General features: G+C 41.4%; 1 protein-coding gene across 9 annotated transcripts in view; it reads right to left on the reverse strand.

Moving 5' to 3' along the window:
* Window positions 1-18,842, reverse strand: part of PDE4D (phosphodiesterase 4D) — a 624,208-nt gene that overhangs the window by 14,490 nt on the left and 590,876 nt on the right. For all 9 annotated transcript variants that reach the window (XM_066614472.1, XM_066614473.1, XM_066614476.1 and 6 more), the window contains 4 exons: window positions 8,476-8,569; window positions 2,987-3,159; window positions 1,327-1,425; window positions 1,069-1,233 (listed from right to left, as the gene is read on the reverse strand). In XM_066614472.1, the coding sequence (XP_066470569.1) occupies window positions 1,069-1,233; window positions 1,327-1,425; window positions 2,987-3,159; window positions 8,476-8,569 (531 nt within the window). The remainder of the gene's footprint in view (window positions 1-1,068; window positions 1,234-1,326; window positions 1,426-2,986; window positions 3,160-8,475; window positions 8,570-18,842) is intronic.

The following is an 18,842-nucleotide window of genomic DNA, read 5'->3' on the forward strand; positions in this document are numbered from 1 at the left end:
CCGCCGCCCTGAAGCTAATCTTGAGAAGATTAGACTTGCTTAATTCAGCTTCTTTTAAACACACAATTAGATGTTGAAGTTCCACTGATTTGAAACAGATCTCCTACACTCATATCCAGCTATTTCTAATTTATTCAAATTAATTTAAAAAAAAACAACAACAGGCACTGAAATACTAAGTTTGCTGACCCTGTTTGAGTATTTAATGGCTTGTGCAAAACAGGAGTATTGGGTGTTCATTTCAGAGAAAAAAAGCAAAACAAACAAAGCCACTGTCTTAGTCCAGAAGGGGAATGTATACTTGTGCATGAGTATTTTGCTATGCTGCCGTAAAAATGAAACTGCACTTCCTTCAAGCCACCAGTGTAGTACTGAAGAGGGAATGTGCTGAAGTTACTATACTTTACTAGGCTGGCTGCATGGTAGGTATAAAACAGTGGTGTAGCATTTCACATTCTAATAATGCAAATATGGGTGCAATTCTGAGGTGCCCTTGGGCTGGCGCAAGTCTCTTACAATGGCCCAGGAGGGTTGCAAATATGCCATAAGGCATGTTTGTGCCTCCTTGTGAGTCGGTTAGGCCAACATACGGAGGTGCACCAGTCTGCGGAGGCTGAATTCAGCCAATGCAAGGCTCTGGTGTGGGTGGGGAGTAGGCGTTCTGGGGCAGGGGGAGGGCAGGCAGCCCCAGGGATGGGCAGGGAGCGGGAGGCGGGGCTGGGACCCGGCAGTTATGCCGGATCCCAACCCCATTCCCCGAGCAGCACCAAGTAGCTTCAAGCCACTCTGCTCTCCTTTGACTTATGCCACCTCAGGAGGCAGCGCAAGTCCAAGGAGACCCATAGGGACTACAGTGACTTACCCGGGAGTAAGGGGAAGAGTTTCCCCTTATCTTCGGCTGAGCCACTGTGGTGCCCTATTTTGCACTGGATACAGCGCAAGCCTCCTGGCTTGCCTGTTCCAGCGCAAGATAGGATTGCGCCCTATTACTGTTATGCCATTGGATTTCTGTAGGAAAAGGCAAGCCAGATTTCCTGGTTTTGTTTTCCTGCCATGTTGTGAACTTACCTCCAAGGCTGGGGTTGACAACAGCACGTGCGTAGATTGCACTACATCAGCAGCATGTATGTTGTTGTGATATGCCACGTCTGCATGATAATGATCCTCCAGTGTCATCAAGTATGTTATTAACATGTCTGGTGGAATTTTAAATGTCTTCAACAAGTCCCGTTCCTGGAGTTTTGGAAAGAAAAACAGCTGCCTTTACAACACATGTAAGGACTGCAAAGAAAAGCAAAATGGAAAGCTGCCTTCTATTAAACTTACCTGGAAAATGGTATACATGATGACAGTTAAAGGTCGGTTCCCAGATAATTCCGCTATTTTAAACACCTGCAGGCCCCATTTGTTTACATCTTCTAGTTCCTAAGGTCAAATCAAATAGAAAACAATCTAGGTTTGGTTTTCCAATTGGTTTATGTGTGAAACAGCAATATTAGACTACTGTTATTAGTCCTCTTCGTATTCAATATCTCAACAACTAATTTTCTAGACTTTAAAAAGGTACCTTGCTACAGAAGGGGAACTGATAAAATTATCTTGCACAAATGGAACTGTAAAGCTTCCCTCAGGTCACCTGTGTAAAGCAGTGTTTCTCAAACTGTGGGTCAGGGCCCACTAGGTGGGTCGCAAGCCTATTTCAGGTGGGTTCCCATTCATTTCAATATTTTATTTTTAATATTGATGCTCCCATGGTACATGACTGGGGAAATGATACAGACCTGTACTTTTAACAAGCTACTAGGTATATTCTTTTAACAATGATGGCAAATGGGACTTACTCCTGGGTGTGTGTAGGATTGCAGCCTAGGATTGTTAAAAATTGTCCTGCTTGATGTCACTTCTAGTGTGTCCTGAAAGATTCTAGTTCTAAAAAGTGGGTCCCAGTGCTAAATGTGTGAGAACCACTGGTGTAAAGCTTTAGACATGATCAGTGCAGCATTTCTCAAACTGTTTTCGGGACCTACTTGGTGGGTTGTAGCTTGATTTCTGGTGGGTCCCATAGAGCCTCCAATGAAAACAGAGTGATAGAAAGATCATATAATTAATTGCCACAAACCCTGAGACTGCTAACTGCCCTGCAAACAGCTGAGCTCCTGTAGTTTGCAAGATAGATGCTAATTGTCCTGCAAACGGCTGAGCTCCTGCAGTTTGCAAGAGTTCCTTGCACTTTGCGAGCTTGTGTAAATACAGGTCATGACTCGTTATCCACCTTGGTTCTGATCCGGAAACCTCAGTGGATAAAATAAAATCAGTGGATACCAATTCAGTGGAAAAATAGCTTTAAAGATCCACTTCTGGGTTTCGTGCTCCTCCATTGTTGGCCCAGAATGTATTGGTATAGACCAGCCATTTTCAACCACTGTGCCGTGGCACACTGGTGTGCTGTGAGTGGTTCACAGGTGTGCCACAGGAATTTGGGGAAGCGTCATTTATTGGTAAGGCCAATGGGGGATGTGAACCCCCCCCCATCAGCAAGATGTGCCTTGTCAACTGTCAAAAACCTGATGGTGTGTCTTGACAATTTCAGTGCTCTGTCAGTGTGCCGTGAGATGAAAAAGGTTGAAAATCACTGGTATAGAGGCTATAGGGAGATACATGTTTGGCATCTTTGTTCTGATGTGTTTTTTTTCCAAGTCAGTCAATGACAGGTAGTGGGAGCAGGTGAAGGCTGGGTTGAATAACTAAGCCTCAAGGCTATTCATCAGGGCTGCCTCATTATAAGAAATGGATCCTTTTTTTGCAAATAAATGTTATTTACAAATCAAAATATAATTTCTTTCTAGATCACTTTTTTAAAAAATCCTCATAAAGCTAGGCAGGTCTTAATAGAGTGTCATTTTAAAAAGTGGGTCCCAGTGCAAAAAAAGTTTGAGAACCACCGTCCTATAGTACACAACTGGTTAGCCATTAGCATTGCTCTTACCTTGGCCAGAATATCTTCTTGGTCAGTTTTGACTCCAAATTTGGGGATACTGGAATTTGTTAAACTGGAGCTATGCATCAGCTTTTTCACTCCACTGATCTGAGACATTGGCCGTTTTTTCTTCTCTTTCTCTTTCTGTGTTGGGGATGGAATTTCCACTTCATGCTGTTTGTCTTTGAAAGGAGGGAAAAGAAAAATTGTAGTATGCTTGTATACTAGAGCAATCTTGAAGAGATTCAACACTAAGCCAAACACAGTGTTTGTAATCTTACCAAATGATTTTCAAATTAATTTACAAGTTATAGACTGAAGGGAGGGGATTCCAGCCAACATCTCTGAATGGTCAAAGTGTTAAATATTGCCATAAGGGAAAAAAAACAACTTTAGAGTTCTCATTCAAGTTAAACCATAGATCCACTCTGTGTTTTAACAAATATTCTCAATCTTATAGTACTATCTATAAGCAACAGGTGCGATTTCTAATACAGCAATGGTGAGAGTAATGGCACCGATTTAAAAAAACAACACTCTGAACATTGCAAAAGCATTCTTTTTAAGAACAGATCTTTCACGTTCTATTCCAAAGGTTCAGAGTGAATTATACATCCTTACTGCATTTAATATTCACAATCACCCTTTGAGGAAGGTTAGGCCAAGAGATAAGTTATATTTCCTCCATAGCTGAACAGGGAGTGAATCGAGGTCTTCCATGTCAAACTCAAAATATTTTATTTATTTTTCACATTTTTATATGTGAAAAATAGCTCCTCCAAGGAGCTCAGGTTGGTGTACATATTTCCTTCCCTCCTTTTGTCCTCACAACAAGCCTGTGAGATAGGCGAGGCTGAGTGGCCCAAGGTCACTCAGGAAGCGTCATGACTGAGCAGGGATTTGAACCTGGCTCTTCCAAGTCTAACACCAGAACCACTATGTTGCTGTGACTCAATAATTCAGCTACCTCACATTAGGACTCTCCCTGAAGTGAAATGATAATACATCTCAATATATGATTTTTTCATATTTGAAATGTTTAGCTCATGCAAAACATTTGACTTCGAAGTATCATATGGAAGTTAAAGTCTGAAGTTCTTGCCAGACAATGCCAAAAGGCTCATATTCCATTGCCAGGTAATAGACATTGCTGTAAAAACAGGAGAGCAAATGGGTATTTGTGTTGCTCAGAGCTGAGATAGTTGCTGAACTATTCAGCTCTGACATTTCCAGAAATAGGCAGCAAGATTTGATTAACTACAGAAGCCAATATCCCAGGAACAAGCCTGCTATTTTTCTACAATCTTTTTATTACTACAAAATGGAAGGGGGACACCTTAGATGTGATACAGCAATGACCCAGATAAACTGAAGAGTCAGGATTGCATTGTGTGACTTTTTTTAAAAAACAGAGCTCAAAGAATGATTTCTGCCTTAAATAATTCTATGCAAAGGTCAATGATAAAGAATTAAATGAGAATTTCACTCCTCTCCACTTTAGTTTGGTAGTCTATGAAAAATCTATGCTTTACTTCCAATGAGCTCTTCAACATACAGCATGAAAGAATGGAATGTTCTTCATGGTACGAATGGCAGCAGACATAAACGCAATTTATAAGACAACTGGTTAAAGAGAAAAGAAGCTTCATATTTTGCTTTGTTTTACATTAAGATGTATTAGATACAAACATGACAGGATTTTTAAAACAAATCATTTTCTATCTTTAAGTACAGCCTTGTTTCTTCCACACTTTGAAGGAAAGATGTTGGATTAACTCTTCAGATCTGTGTTGAAAACTTTGGAAATTTGTTGGATTAACTCTTTGGATATTACCCACACTCACAAGATCAGAAGTGGCTTGTGGTCTTGCTTCCTGCTTTTCCTCTTCCATACATAGAAGATAATGATCAGACTGGGGATCCCATGTTTAATTCAACATAGGTGCTCCATGACTCTTTTGTCACATTCACTGATTGCTTAGGAGTGGGAATCCATATCACATCTGCAGTTCTCACTCCCTATCTCTATGCATTCAGCTGAAGGTGGGCCATTGTGAGATACAGGAAGTTGGACTAGATAGCCTTTGGCCTGATCCAATGGTATGAACAGAGCATAAGAATATACAAATTGTACATGGAGGCTCTCTTCCTGAAAAAAGCAGAATCCACAATTGCACAAAGGAACAAATTTTAAGCTAAATACAAGGAGATTGTGGCCACTGATAGTGGATGCACTCTGGTCACCCCCCTTCAGATGATGATGATGATGATTAACAACCGTATTTATACATTGAATGAAGTTGTATCATCTGAATAGGGCTACAGAACCAGTTTTTCTTTATGGGGAAAGAGGGATAAGGAGGAAGTGGGTAGCCCAAGATGCAACTGAAAAGACAAACAACAACCAAAACCCCACAGAAATTGTGCTGCAGATCCAAAACATTTAAGAGATGTGCATATATTTGTTCCACCTAGAGGCCTATATGAATGAGAACAAATGAAACTGTAACAGCATCGCAGCTACATCTCTACATATTATTATTTTCTTTCTTTCTTTTAACCTGTCAGAAGGGTCTGGCACTTACTGGAAGCAGCAAAGAATTCTGAACTGCAAACAAGGGAAAATGTCACCAAGCTTTTGCCCAGCGGCACTCAACCCCCTAGCACAGATCACTGCTTCCCTCTGATCACCAATTAAGTAAAATGGGGAGGAAGGAAAGAGCAGGTGATTGTTGCAAACTGGAAGTAGCTGAAGAATAATGACTCCTGTGCATATTTTGATATTTATGATTTTAGTCATATGTACAAAATTTAGAGTCATCAAAGGGAGGAATCATAAAACCAGCTGTCAGATGAATTCAAGTGAAAGGAAGTGTCTGTCTGGAAGATTTTAAATGAGCCATGGGATTCCATGAGGTTTTGTTCAAAGTGAGCAGCTAACATTATCAGTTCTGGGTGTATTTCTGAACTCTGAATCCCACTGCTACCTTTTCTCAAAATTAGTGCTTTACAGAATTACACACTCATTTAATAGGTCCTATCACACTCCTTTCCCACAGGGAACAGAGTAATTGTACTCAAAAGAATGAAATAGGATTCAGAAATGTCACGCTGAAGCTGTAAATGCAGGCTCAGTGTTATGGATGAAACTATAAAAGTATGTAAGGCCTTAATAATAACTGACAGAAACAATTTTCAAGAGATTTCATGAGTCAGAAATACTTTCAGTAGTGGGGGGGGGGGGTTCATGATACAATCTTCTGCATGACTATGTGTGATCTGTCCCAGTCAACTGGGCAAGAGCACTTTTTCCATTGGTGCTCCTCTTATATTTATCAGGGGGAGAATAAATGTCCCTTTTCACCCCAGCACAGTGTCTTTTCTAATGGCTATTTGCTGGTATCAGCATCTCTTTAGACTGTGAGCCCTTTTGGGAAGAGAACCATTTAATTATTTGATTGTGTTGGTAAACCACTTTGTGAACTTTTTGTTGAAAAGCAATAAACCATTTGGATTAGAGCTAAAGCTTTAGTCATGCACCCATTTAGGAGCTACTAAAACTATCTGGTCTTTGCAATGGACCTGTGCTGCCTCACTTGAGACACGGCTGGAGCTGTTTCAATGCTTTTTGTAGGCTAAGACAGATTGTGGGCTGATGGCAGTGCATATCCTTAACTTTTATTTTTTCTCCACATGGAAACACAGACAGATGCTGAAGTCTTGCTTTTTTTAGTGAGTGGGAGCAAGAAGGATCTTCTAAGTAGGTCAACTCCACAAGCAATCTTATTTCAGGGTTTCACAGTTTCTAAAACTAGGTTGACAACTTCCCTGCCAGGGTACATGAAATTCAGTTTTCCATCTGATCCACATTAGGCTGGTGGATTGAATTCAAATGGACCTAAACTAACTAGAAAACAAGATTTTCTTTTCAAAACTGTAACACCATGAGGACAAGTTCTGTTCTAATAAGTTGTTAAAACAGAAATTTATTAAAGTCATGACTGTCTACTGTAGCCTATTCTTGTTCTCATAACAGCTAATAATTACAACTGGAATATCAGATGTTAACGTCAGCAAAATGTCAAATTCTTTGAGCTGTAGGCCAGCATGGTAGGCCACAACATTGGGTCACTGACTGTTGGCAGTAATTCCAGAGCACCACGGATGCTCTTGCACCAAATGCTAAAACTCTGCCTGGCCCTAGCAACGCTAATCCATTCCCATGCACCTCAGTATGGCACAGCGAAAGCACAGGGAAAGCTCTGCTGAAACAGCAGCACCCAATCCAATAGGCAGGGTTCAAGCAGTCCCCAGTGAAGACCAGGACCAGACATACCTTGGCTTTTGGTGCAAGTATAAATGAGTACTACACAGACTATGTTAAGTGGGATAGCCCTGCCTCATATATATTTTTTGCTAATACTGTGCTGGGTTTTTCCAAGTCTCTTGTTCTGTGTTCCTTGGCCAAAGGTATTCCCCAAACAATAATCTATTGGAATGCAGACTTTGTTGTGTTTATCTGCCTTTGCGTCACCAAAGAGGGAATAACAATGGGCCACCTCTGTGTGCCAGTAGATTTCAGTTGCAATCATAAGAAATAACATGTTGGTATGGGGCACAGCTGGGCACACAGCCAGAGTACTGTTTGATGCTGATGCCACAGAATTTCCCACTGTCAAAGGGACAAGGTGCTTAAAAACTGTCTGGCAGCATGTCTTCTCAATGAGCAATGAGAACTGCCGCAGAGCCAACATTAAAAAAGGTATGTGTTCTGGGTCCAGACGTGGATATATGGACTGTAGCTTCAATGTAGTAGTTTTTAGTCATGCAATTAAGCTAGAACATATTTAGTTGACAGCCGTATATCTCATGATCAGAATGGGCACACTGGAAGCAAGAATAACCTTTGAAAGCATGTTGTCGAAAAACATGGCCTTTTTATAATGTTTTCTTTCATGTTCCTAGAACAAGGATTTGTAGAAAGGCAGCATTCCAGTTTTAGAAATTGTAATTAGTAGTTGTATCATGTATTCTTTTTGAGCTACTAAAGCATCATGTCGTTTTTTTAAAGTTGTTGGTATTACTATATAGAGCTGGTCCTCCAGCTCCTAAGTGGTAAATTAACCAGGATAGTGTGGGTCCATCATGGAGTCGTATGAAATATCTGTGCACATCCACACAGCACACACATTCAGTGAAGGGAAGTGAAATTTGGGGACTGTCCAGTGGAACTTTCTGAACACAAAAGGGCTGCATACAATGTAAAGATGAAAACCCATGAAAGAAGAAAAGATGAAAAACCAAAGATGAAAAGCTTTGCATTTTATTCACATAATTGTTATCTATCGATCTGCATGGAATGCACTGTGAAATGAACAGTATTCCCAGCTTTGTGGGAATTGCTATAACCTATTGGATGTTAGTGATGGAAGGAGGAGAGCAGGGGGGAAAAGCAGGATAAAGCACAGAGGGTACTGTTTTCACAATAGTATGCTTACCTAAAAATGTGTTGGATATATATTCAGAGACCTGATTGCCTGATCGGCTCATTTCAGATAAGTGGGTTAGCTCTCGATTGAGCATTCTTTTAAACTGCAAGGGAAAAACAAAAATAGCATACATCAATGACTGAGATACATGGCCTTTGGTATAAGAAAGTTCACATTTCTTTTAACAGACAAACAGTAGTCACATATAAGTTAATAAACCACCTAAGCTCAGTAGAGTAATGAAGTGTGAAAGCATCAAATTTCCAGAAAAAATTCAAAATAATCATATCACTCTACAATATTTTATATCAAAAATTAATTGAGGGTATGAATAGGTACCAATTTTATGCTCATGTTCACAAATTTCCTAGATCTTAATTTAGAGAAAAAAAATTACTCCTTTTTAACTGCTTACACTCATATAGCCCACCTTTGTTCTATGTAAGAAAGAAAACAACCACTTCCCTCAAGTTCTTGTATTTCTTTAACATATCTCTTGTCATCACCATAAACTGAAAATTTTCAGCCCCCTGAACAATTGTCAGGATCCTTGTACGCAGGAGTAGATAAAGGTCAAAGCTCTCCTCTATTCTCTAAAAGTACATCTGTGTATCTAAAGTTAGGCACCCAATTTGCAAAAATTTGATCCAATTACCATGGGAACCTGAGTACTGTAATTTTGTTTGGGAATAGATACAGCTTTCTTGCAAAGAACAGAGCATTTCTAGAAAATGACACATTTTTAATAGATTCTGGGTCATGAAGCTGTAGGTGGATGTGACCTTTGACAGTATGATGTCCTCCAGTGAATGCTAACACTGTAGCACAGTGGTTCTGAAAGTCCTTCTTGGACTTTAAGACCACAGTAAGTAATTGTGGGAGCAGCAACAGGGCCACAACATCATGCAGCTACAGCAAATTTGTGGTTTGTAAACCTACTTGGGGGTACTGCCAGCAATCAGGAGGGTAAAAGGGGGCTTGCAGTCCCCTCAGTGGACCTCCCCACTGCAAAAGCAAAGCCAGAAGTGGATTGCGATTGACGAAGAGAGCAGTTTAGAGCAGCAGGGAGGCCCACAGAGAGGGCTGCGAGCTCCCCACACCATCTAGATGGCCAGCACTACCTTGCAGGTATGCTTACAAGCCCCAAATTTGCTGCATTGCCGCAATTGTTGTGGTGCTGTCAATGCAGTCATTTCTGGGCCACTCCCCTTAAGGAGAAATGGGCCTCTTCTGGTTCTCCTGGAGGGTTGCAACCCACCAGTTTGAGAACCACTGCTGTAGTGCCTACCAAATTCATATTGAATGCCCATGTTTGTGAGATATTGAAGACAATGGCGTTCTGAGTAATTGTAACAACTGCAAGGAGGAAAACTTCTTGCCATCATTCCTAGCTATTTTTCCTAACTATTTATTTATGCCCCCTTTTTCTGCCATGGTGGAACTCAAGGCAGCATAGTCAGGATTCCCAAGCAGTATCCAGGCACTGAAAAGAATCAAACCTTCAGTAAGGTGGCTGCAGCACCTGTATTCAGATGCTGCACTGGTGTTAGGACTTGCAGACCTGTAGAACTTTAATTGGGGAATGGGCAGGGCATAAGGGGTCAGTGGTGGGCCCACCCACATCATGCTTTGCAAAAATTCCTTCTGCAGTCTTTCCTAACCTAAGGACTAGCACAAACAATTGCTGCTGGTTTGATGCAAGCAGTGAGGCCAGCTCTCAGCAAGGACACCAGGTTTGCGCTGGGAGCTCATTCTATGTGCAATATGTACAGAAGAGCATAGGATGAGGCTATAAGTGAGACACACTCTGAACTGTGATTTCTACATGGACAACTGTGTTTGCGACGCTGTTAGGGTAAAGTAAATTTTGAAGTGATGATCTGTCAAATTTTTCTATGTTGAGCAAGTCAGCCATCATATGCAATGGCAATGAGTTGTTCAACCTCCTTTCTTTTCAGTTTCCTTCTACTGATTGATTCCTGTCTCATGTAGCAGTGAAACTCTTCTGCGTCTAGGGACGTTTTCGCACATGACCCATAAAACAGCTATTGCTTATGAATGTAATATCAGTGCTAACTATTGTAAGTTGCACATTTGCTGGAGAGGTTGCACACCTGCCATCACAAATGCACCACCTCTAATTTCTCTTCTGACTTAATAACCAGGCAATAAAAACAGTATGGAAGAAGTTCACACATGAAAAAAGCTACAGTGTAGGATGAATAAGCAAACTGCCTCAAGCACAGAACTGGGAACTGAGTATGTTTTCTCACCCCATTCTTATTCATGCTATCCATTCTCCTGCACATTCTGCTTATGAACTATTTAAAGTTGCAATGGAAGAAATAACTGGGTTTTCGGAAGAAATGGAGTAAGGAGATAATAAAATATCCACCTATTCACACCTGGCTCCTTCTTCTGCTCTTTTCAATTTCCTTCACCTCCTCTTCCCCCCCCCCCCCCCGAGTATTATTTTTACTGCACTCCCTTTGTGCGTCAGTACCTACTTTAAATTGCAAGTCTACAGATGCAGGAAAATATTGAGAGTGTCAAAATGCTTCCCTGTGCCTCCACCCAATCTTTCAAAGGCAACCCTTACGAGTGTTCTCCCATGCATTCTGCTCCTACGGAACCTTCTCAGAAGGGCAACATGCAGTCACTAGACCCGAGTGAAGACGGAAAGTGAGACTGGGTGGAATAATTGTATGGCCAAGGAAGTGGGCTCGGCTCATTTCCTTGAATCAAAATATAAGAAGCCACAAATACCGCCCCTCTCACAAGGTCACTCTTGGGACAAACATTAAGTTAAACCCTTCTCTTCCCCTCTGTACTGACCAGAGGAAGAGGAATGGGGGAATTCTGGCTCAGAGCCAGGGTGCCCTTTGACCCCTGTTTTGTCAGAGAGCCCAAATGATTGCGTCAGTGTTGAAGGGTGGCTGAGTCCCTCCCTTCTCCTCCAAAGCAGTCATTGGAGGGAGGATTCTTTCCATTGATTTCTCCACATTAATCTTATGCAGTTTAAATAGATCTGAACTCGGAATCACAATAAGAGTATAAAACTGAGCAACAAGCCACACCTCCCCCCCCCCAAACACAACAGACACACTTAAGCGAATCAATTTATATTCTTATAGGGGCACCAGCAAAAGCCAGAATGATCACTTTCCTGCAGTGTCCGGGATCCTCCTGTTATACTTTGGGCAATACAACAAGATGTTTGATCCTCATTCTGGGCCATTCTTTAACAGTGAATACCTTCTGGCTAATGCCAGTCATTCTTGGGGCTCAGCCACGGTGCTGGGAGACCACATATCAGCCATTATGTTAGTGGGATCTGCTCGTCTCAAAGCAATACAATTCAGTAAGCAGGGAAGGGGCTAGTGATAGAGCATGGTCAGGATACAAAGACTGAAAGCACATCAGCCTTCAGTGAGCTGAGCACACTTTTCTCAGGCTCAGGTTTGCTGTTCCTTTTGTAATCTTTCTCCCTTTTGAGCAGTTCCTACCACCCTACCTACTTAATCCATAACAAAGGGCAAACAAGTGTGGCCCATATTTTGGGCTTCAGTAAGTCATAAAACACAGTACTAGGAAGATGGATTGGCAGGAGATTGAAGATGGAGAAAGGGAGTGACATCTTTACGTAGCACACTATTAGTCTGTGGAATTCACTGCCACATGATGCGATGATGGTTTAAAAGGGAATTGGACACATTCATAGAGGACAAGTCTCTCAAAGGTCACTAGTCACAATGACTACGCACTGCGTCCAGGTTCAGCAGCAGTATGCCTTAGTACCAGTTGCAGGGCAGGATTGGTGGGAGAGAAGTAATGCTTGTGGGCTTCCCAGAGGCAGCTGCTGGGCCACAACCAGAAACAGGATGCTGGTCTAGATGGGCATTTGATCCAGCAGGGCTTTTCTTATGAGTGGGAAACTCCTATCTCTTCTAGAAAGAGGGCAGAAGTGTACAAACAACCCAGAGCAAGCTATGCATACTTAACCTATTTTTGCCCAGCCCACAGGTGCGCATTTGATCTGTTGTGTATATGCAACGTTGGGCAGAAATGGCTTAAATCTTATTCCCAAGAGTACTTAAGTGCCTAACTCCCATGTATTTCAATGAAACATGAAGTGAAGTCCTGTGTGTGTTTAGTCAGAAGTAAGTTGTACTGTGTTCAACAGAGCTTGCTCCCAGGTACACATGCACAGGGCAGCACTGTTAATATGTGGAACTTCTTCTGTATATGCAGAATATTCTTCTGCCTATCAGCCCAAACACTGTTAATTTCAATGCCATGAATACCAGCTGTGACGGCCTTAGTATTCTTTGAATTGTTCTTACACTCTTCATCCTACAAGAACCTCCAAAGTGTACATCCTCTGAAGCCAGAGACTCTTCACATCTGAAGCAACAATGCTGTGACTACTTAATATGCATGATGAGGCGGGGCTTAATGCTGATAAAAACAGAGTGCCTCCAATCATTGTTAAATTAAATGACAATTGAAGATTCTGTTCCTCTTGGAAAACACACTTTAAAGTTATTTAAAAAGGTGTATCTACAATAGGTCTTGAAGTGTAATCAGTTCAGTTTCAGTATGAAGTGTAATCTATAATAGCGTCCTAGAAAAGGAGATGAAGAAAAAAATCTAAATTACACCAATCTGATCGATAAACAGATTTGCAGCCTTGCCAAAATAAATATTATAGCTGCAAGTTTTGCATTATGCATTAATTGCAGATTTATGGAGGGATTTACCTTCAAATCTAAATTTCTGATAAATACATTTGGAGTTAATAACAACACATAACCCATCCATAGGAATATTGTTTACTTTTTAAAATGATTCGCTGAATAAACTTGCACAGGTAAAGGATTTTTTCCTCTCCGAAACAGCACATAATAAAGCAAAAATATGAATAATCTCTCTAAAACATTTTCAGCCATTTGGTTAAAAAAAAAAAAAAGCCCCTGCCTGCACACCTGTATATATTCTGAAGCCATTTATGATAATGTCTCATCAGAGAAAGCTCTTACTCTGCTAAAGTTCAATTATCAACAGTGTATATCTTGTAAAGCTCAAAGCCCCAGTAAAAACACCCTTGCGCTCAGCAGCCTATATGTGGGTTGATGTCTCCAGTAATCATCTGTAGACTGACTGCTTGGAGTGCTGATCACTTTGGGGTGGAGAGAGGGAAAATTGTTGTCTGAAGGCAGCCACCACTATTAACTGCCCATGCGGTTCCGTCAAATGCATATTCAAATTTGTTTTTTCCAACAAGATCAGGGCAGCATAAACATCAGTTTATCCCATTTCAGTGGTGTGTCCAAGGCTACCTGTAAGCTTCCTAGTGAGGCAGGGATTGGAACCTGCTTCTCTTTAGTCCAAATCTAGCACTCCAGGCACAACACCACTTGAAGTTGCAGTCCTGATCCTTGGTACTATCAGGGCTCAGATTGCTACCTATCCATTGATGCTAAAGGGTGCAGAAGCACTTCACACTTTTTTTCTGGATACAGGATGGGAGTCCCTTTTGGCAGGCAGTGACCACACTAAGGAGGAAAATCTCATGCATGAGAGCCAGTTTTTGCATGCAAAATTGCTGTTGCTGATCAAGAATATTGGTCTGTCTTTGATCAAGTAATGATATGGTATCTGGGGAAGTATTTTGAACAAAGACAAGTTTCTCAAGGTCTTGAGTAAAGTAGTGTCCCAAGGAAATATAATATAAGCACCACATGATTTGGGGTGGAATTCCTGGAGGAATTTGAAATAAAACACATGGGGAACATGGGCACATGGGGAAATTACTTCTTCAAAAATTAGTGAGAAAATTTTTTCAGAAGATACAGGAAAACATTCAGCCTAATTACTTAACCAGCTTTCGATTGTCAAGTTTTGAAACAAAAATAAATATTTTTATCTATTATATCCAGGACAATATATTAACAACTTAGAAAATTGAAGAAAATGAATTTCCTTACGCTGGGCTGTTTAGTTGAGAGAGGATCAACAATTAAGTGAGAAGATGGACTTAAAATGTCATTGAGAGCCCCATGTATGTCTACTCAGAAGTAAGTCACAGTATGGTCAATGGGGCTTACTACCAGAGAAGTATGGATAGGATTGAAGCCTGCATTTTAGATTGATGCATTATTAAACACACAAATATCAGTTATTATTTGATAATTATTTAAATGTATGTTGTCCACATATAAATAAAATACCTAATCTAATAAAGTACAGGATTCTGTCTCAGGCTTATTTAGTATTATATTCTCGACAGCATCAATACTGAATGAATCACTTTTACATACACAGCTTTATATAAAGGAGGCAACTCAATCTGATTTTCTTTTTTTAACAGCCTTATATCTCAAGGTGGATTCTCAAGAGCTCTTCATTGCAAGTCACTGAGGATGGAGGATCATTTTCAGTCTACCATTACTTTAGAGAAGGTTTTAATCAATGCAAGCTTTGTATCACACATCAGAAGCCAGAAACTGATAGGAAAACAAGTCCTTGGTCACCTTAATATACTCAGAAAGTCATATGAATTCATGTATTCTGCCATTATTATATACCTATTGTCTATTATTACCTATTAATAACCAAAAAGTAGCTGGTTTATGGAATATGGTACCACATCTGAAGCTTGATTTGCTTTTCCCCAAAAGCAGCTTCTCTCTGAAGGATACATTGCTAAACTTTTAACATAAATTGTCTTTATTATAGACAGGTTTACACAGGCATGGCTTGGAGCCTCACAAGGAGAATGTCTCTTTCAACCCTTATTAGTGACATATTACAACCTGTTTCACTGTGCTAATACAGCCTCGGTCTACAAAACAGCAGATCCATGTTGGATGATTTAAAAAAAACAACACATTTCTCTCCACAATTATATTTGTCCACAATTTATGTTTTCATGCAAATACATATGGTTAAAAACGTAAAGACATTCCTACCTTGATGTAGCCCCAAGATACTGAGAGTAAATAATTTGCTTCGGGCATTTTTGATTATTTTTTCAGTAGTGCCAATTTAAACAGAAATGCTCAGTCCTCTGCTGCTCTTGAGATACAGAAAGAGAGTGTGCTGGAATCTTTAAATCAGTTTTTTTTTGTTCTCAGTTTTGTTAGTTCTGTTGACCTATAGATTCCCAGCAATTAGGTACACAAGAGTATATCTAACTGGCTTTCCTGTTGTGGGATCTCCTGGTTATATAAGATCCATTTGCAAAATCCAAAAGTGCTGTAAAATTCAAGGACCAGGCTGGAAAGACATATTGCACAAGCTGAAGAGAAATCTGAAGAGCAACTAGAAATCTGCATATTTTCAGAACACAAGTCTTAATGAATTATGTATGTCAAGATGCTCAGCTGCTGGAAAACACTTGCTCTATGAACAGCGTACCAAATAAGGCTCTGCAGGGAAGCTACAACCACTGTCAGGTAATCCCTCCCATAAACCTCAGATAACAGCCAATCATGTTCTAGCTGAAAAATATATAAAAGCAGAAGAGAAAGCCATAACACATGTGTGCTATTTTCGGATTGGTCAGCATGGGTGACTCTCCTGGGAACAGGGTGGTTCTCTTCTTTTGTGCTAAATGCCATTTAATAATGGCTTCCCTGCAGAATTACATCTATGCAGACAAGATTAATTAGCTTAACTTTTGTGTGTGTGTCAGTTGCATTTACTAGCTCAGTTAGAAGGATTCATTGAACCCATTCACTGAAGCAGACATGGCTGCTTTAGATAGACTAAATGTCATTAACTTAGTTTTTCTTAAGAGCTTAGTTTTTCTTAATTTTCTTTAAAAAATTCTTTTTTTAAGAGCACGTTTTCTTCAGCAAAAACTTGAAAAAACCACGATGAATCTTGAGCTGAAGCACAGCAAACCTTAGAGTACAGCACTATGACAGCAGCTCATTCAGTACAGCATTCATGCAAAAATGAATCATTATGTGCCTACTGCTTTGGGTCAGCTTGGTGCAGGGGGTTCCCTGCATAAATTGGGGCTAGAGACTAGCAAGCTTGGCCTTGTGACAAAAAAAGACTTATATAAGAGAACTTTCTACCATAAGAAATAATGTAAATATGGGCTAATGGGGACAATACATACATCCATGCTCATATATGGACTTAAAGAGCAGAATTTAACCCCATAAGAAACAATGGGATAAAATAGATATAGGGAATGTAGAGAGTGGTATGCAGTTTTGAACATGTATAAACCAGCATGCCCTCCTCAAAGGCAGCCTGTCCACGGTACCAGTTCAGAACTTTGCGTCAGGCAGCAAATTGGAGGAGTCAGTGACTTGGCCGGGGGGGGGGGGAATCCCACACTCATCTATCACCTCCCCAAGCCTTCTGCATCCATAGGGTCCAAACTGGCTGCATCCTCTTTTTGTGCTATTGCATGCAAGAGAAGGATGAGGAAGGCTCTCTTCTCTCCCTTGGCATCCAGTGCCTCCATCAGGCGCCTGAGGGGGGACATGATTGAGACATACAAAATTATGCAGGGGGTGGACAGAGTGGATAGAGAGACGCTCTTTTCCCTCTCACATAACACCAGAACCAGGGGACATCCACTAAAGTTGAGTGTTGGAAGAGTTAGAACAGACAAAAGAAAATATTTCTTTACCTAGCATGTAATTAGTCGGTGGAACTTCATGCCACGGGATGTAGTGCTGGCATTTTGCCTACATGCCTTTAAGAGGGGATTGGACAAATTTCTGGAGGAAAAGTTCATCACAGGTTACATGTCATGGTAGGTATGTGCAAGCTCCTGGTTTTAGAGGTAGGCTGCCTCTGATTGCCAGAAGCAGGAGAGGGCACCAGGACGCAGGTTGTGTCTGTTGTCTTGTGTGCTCCCTGAAGCATTTGGTGGGCCACTGTGAGATACAGGAAGCTGGACTAGATGGGCCTTTGGTCTGTTCCAGCGGGGCTCTTCTTATGTTCTTATCACCTCCTCCTCTATTAACATCCAGCAGCCATTAGAGGAAGCAATGGTGCTTAGCGCCAAGGGAGAAGTAAGCCTCCAATCCCACCCTGCTTCACTTATCTAACTTACCTCTCTCCCTCAGTGTCCACTACTGCCTCCTCTTATGGCTGCTGGTTTCCCAGCATTTCCTCACAACTGCTACTGGCGGAAGCAGCGGCAGTAGTGCTGTTGGACACTGAGGGAGAGGGAAGCCCTCTTGCTGCTGCCACCTCATCAAATGGCTGGTGAACAGAAAATCGGAAGTCCAGAATTTCAATTACAGTCATTATAGGAAATGGCAGTGGTGCTGGATGCCAAGGAAGAGAGATAAGGAAAGCAGACAGGGACTGGGGGCTGCTCTTCCTGTTACTCCAAATAATAACAACAACAAAATTGAAAATACTGTAATAAATAATGACGTTCCTTTAAGAGCTTGGAGGGTGTGGAGGGGAGAAAAGAGGGTGCAGGCCCAGCAATGACAAAATCTAAATACCTGGGATGCTGCTTTAAGAGCTTGGAGAATAAAGAAGATATATAGGCAAGGCTACAGTGGTAATGGACTTTAAGTGTGGTTAATTTTTATGCTTAGTTCCTCAAAAGGTTGAGGATTTAAATGTGGGGGGAAAATATTGGGGACCCCTTTTAGCTCACAAAACAAGAGTCAGGGCGCAATCCTAACTTGCAGTTCAGCCGACCCAAGTTCCTTGGGCCAGCCTGTGAGGGTCACAAACGTGCCCTAAAGCATGTTTGTGCTTCCTCGAGGGGAAGCCAGGCTGGCACTCCGAGAAATGCCGGCCTGCGGAGGCTGACAGACACCTCCGCACCAGTTTTCCCTCTGGTGCATGCATCAGTCCTGCAGTTATGCTGGATCCCAACCCCCATTCCTGGAGAGGAACGGAGCTCTCCTCGGACTTGTGTCAGCTCAGGAGGTGGCGCAAGTCTGAGGAGACCCAATGGAGCCAGCAGCCCTTACCCGTGGGTAAGGGGAATTTCCTCTTGTCTCTGGCTAAGCCACTTCTGGCCACAGTCCTGCACTGGATACAGTGCAAGTCTCCTGGCTTGCCTGTTCCAGCACAGGTTTGGATTGCACCCTTAGTTAAGATGGGAGTGTTTGTATGCATCACACAGTGCTATTTGTGGTCAGGTGAAAACATTTCCTAGAGTAATATGGACAAAGAAACTGCAGCAGCAATGCAGAATTCTCTTTTTGCGTCACAAGGAACAGAATCAATTTCTACAGGAGTGTTAGGCTTACAGTAAACACAACAGAGTTTCTTGGCATCTTATACCTCATGGCATAAGCTTTTCTGGACTAGAGCCCACTTCATCTGATGCAGAAATGCTATTCTTAGTGTTATCAATTTATGAAGTTGTTTAGCCGAGG

The sequence above is a fragment of the Tiliqua scincoides genome, chromosome 2, assembly GCF_035046505.1.
Source record: "Tiliqua scincoides isolate rTilSci1 chromosome 2, rTilSci1.hap2, whole genome shotgun sequence".
NCBI classification, from domain to species: Eukaryota; Metazoa; Chordata; class Lepidosauria; order Squamata; family Scincidae; genus Tiliqua; species Tiliqua scincoides.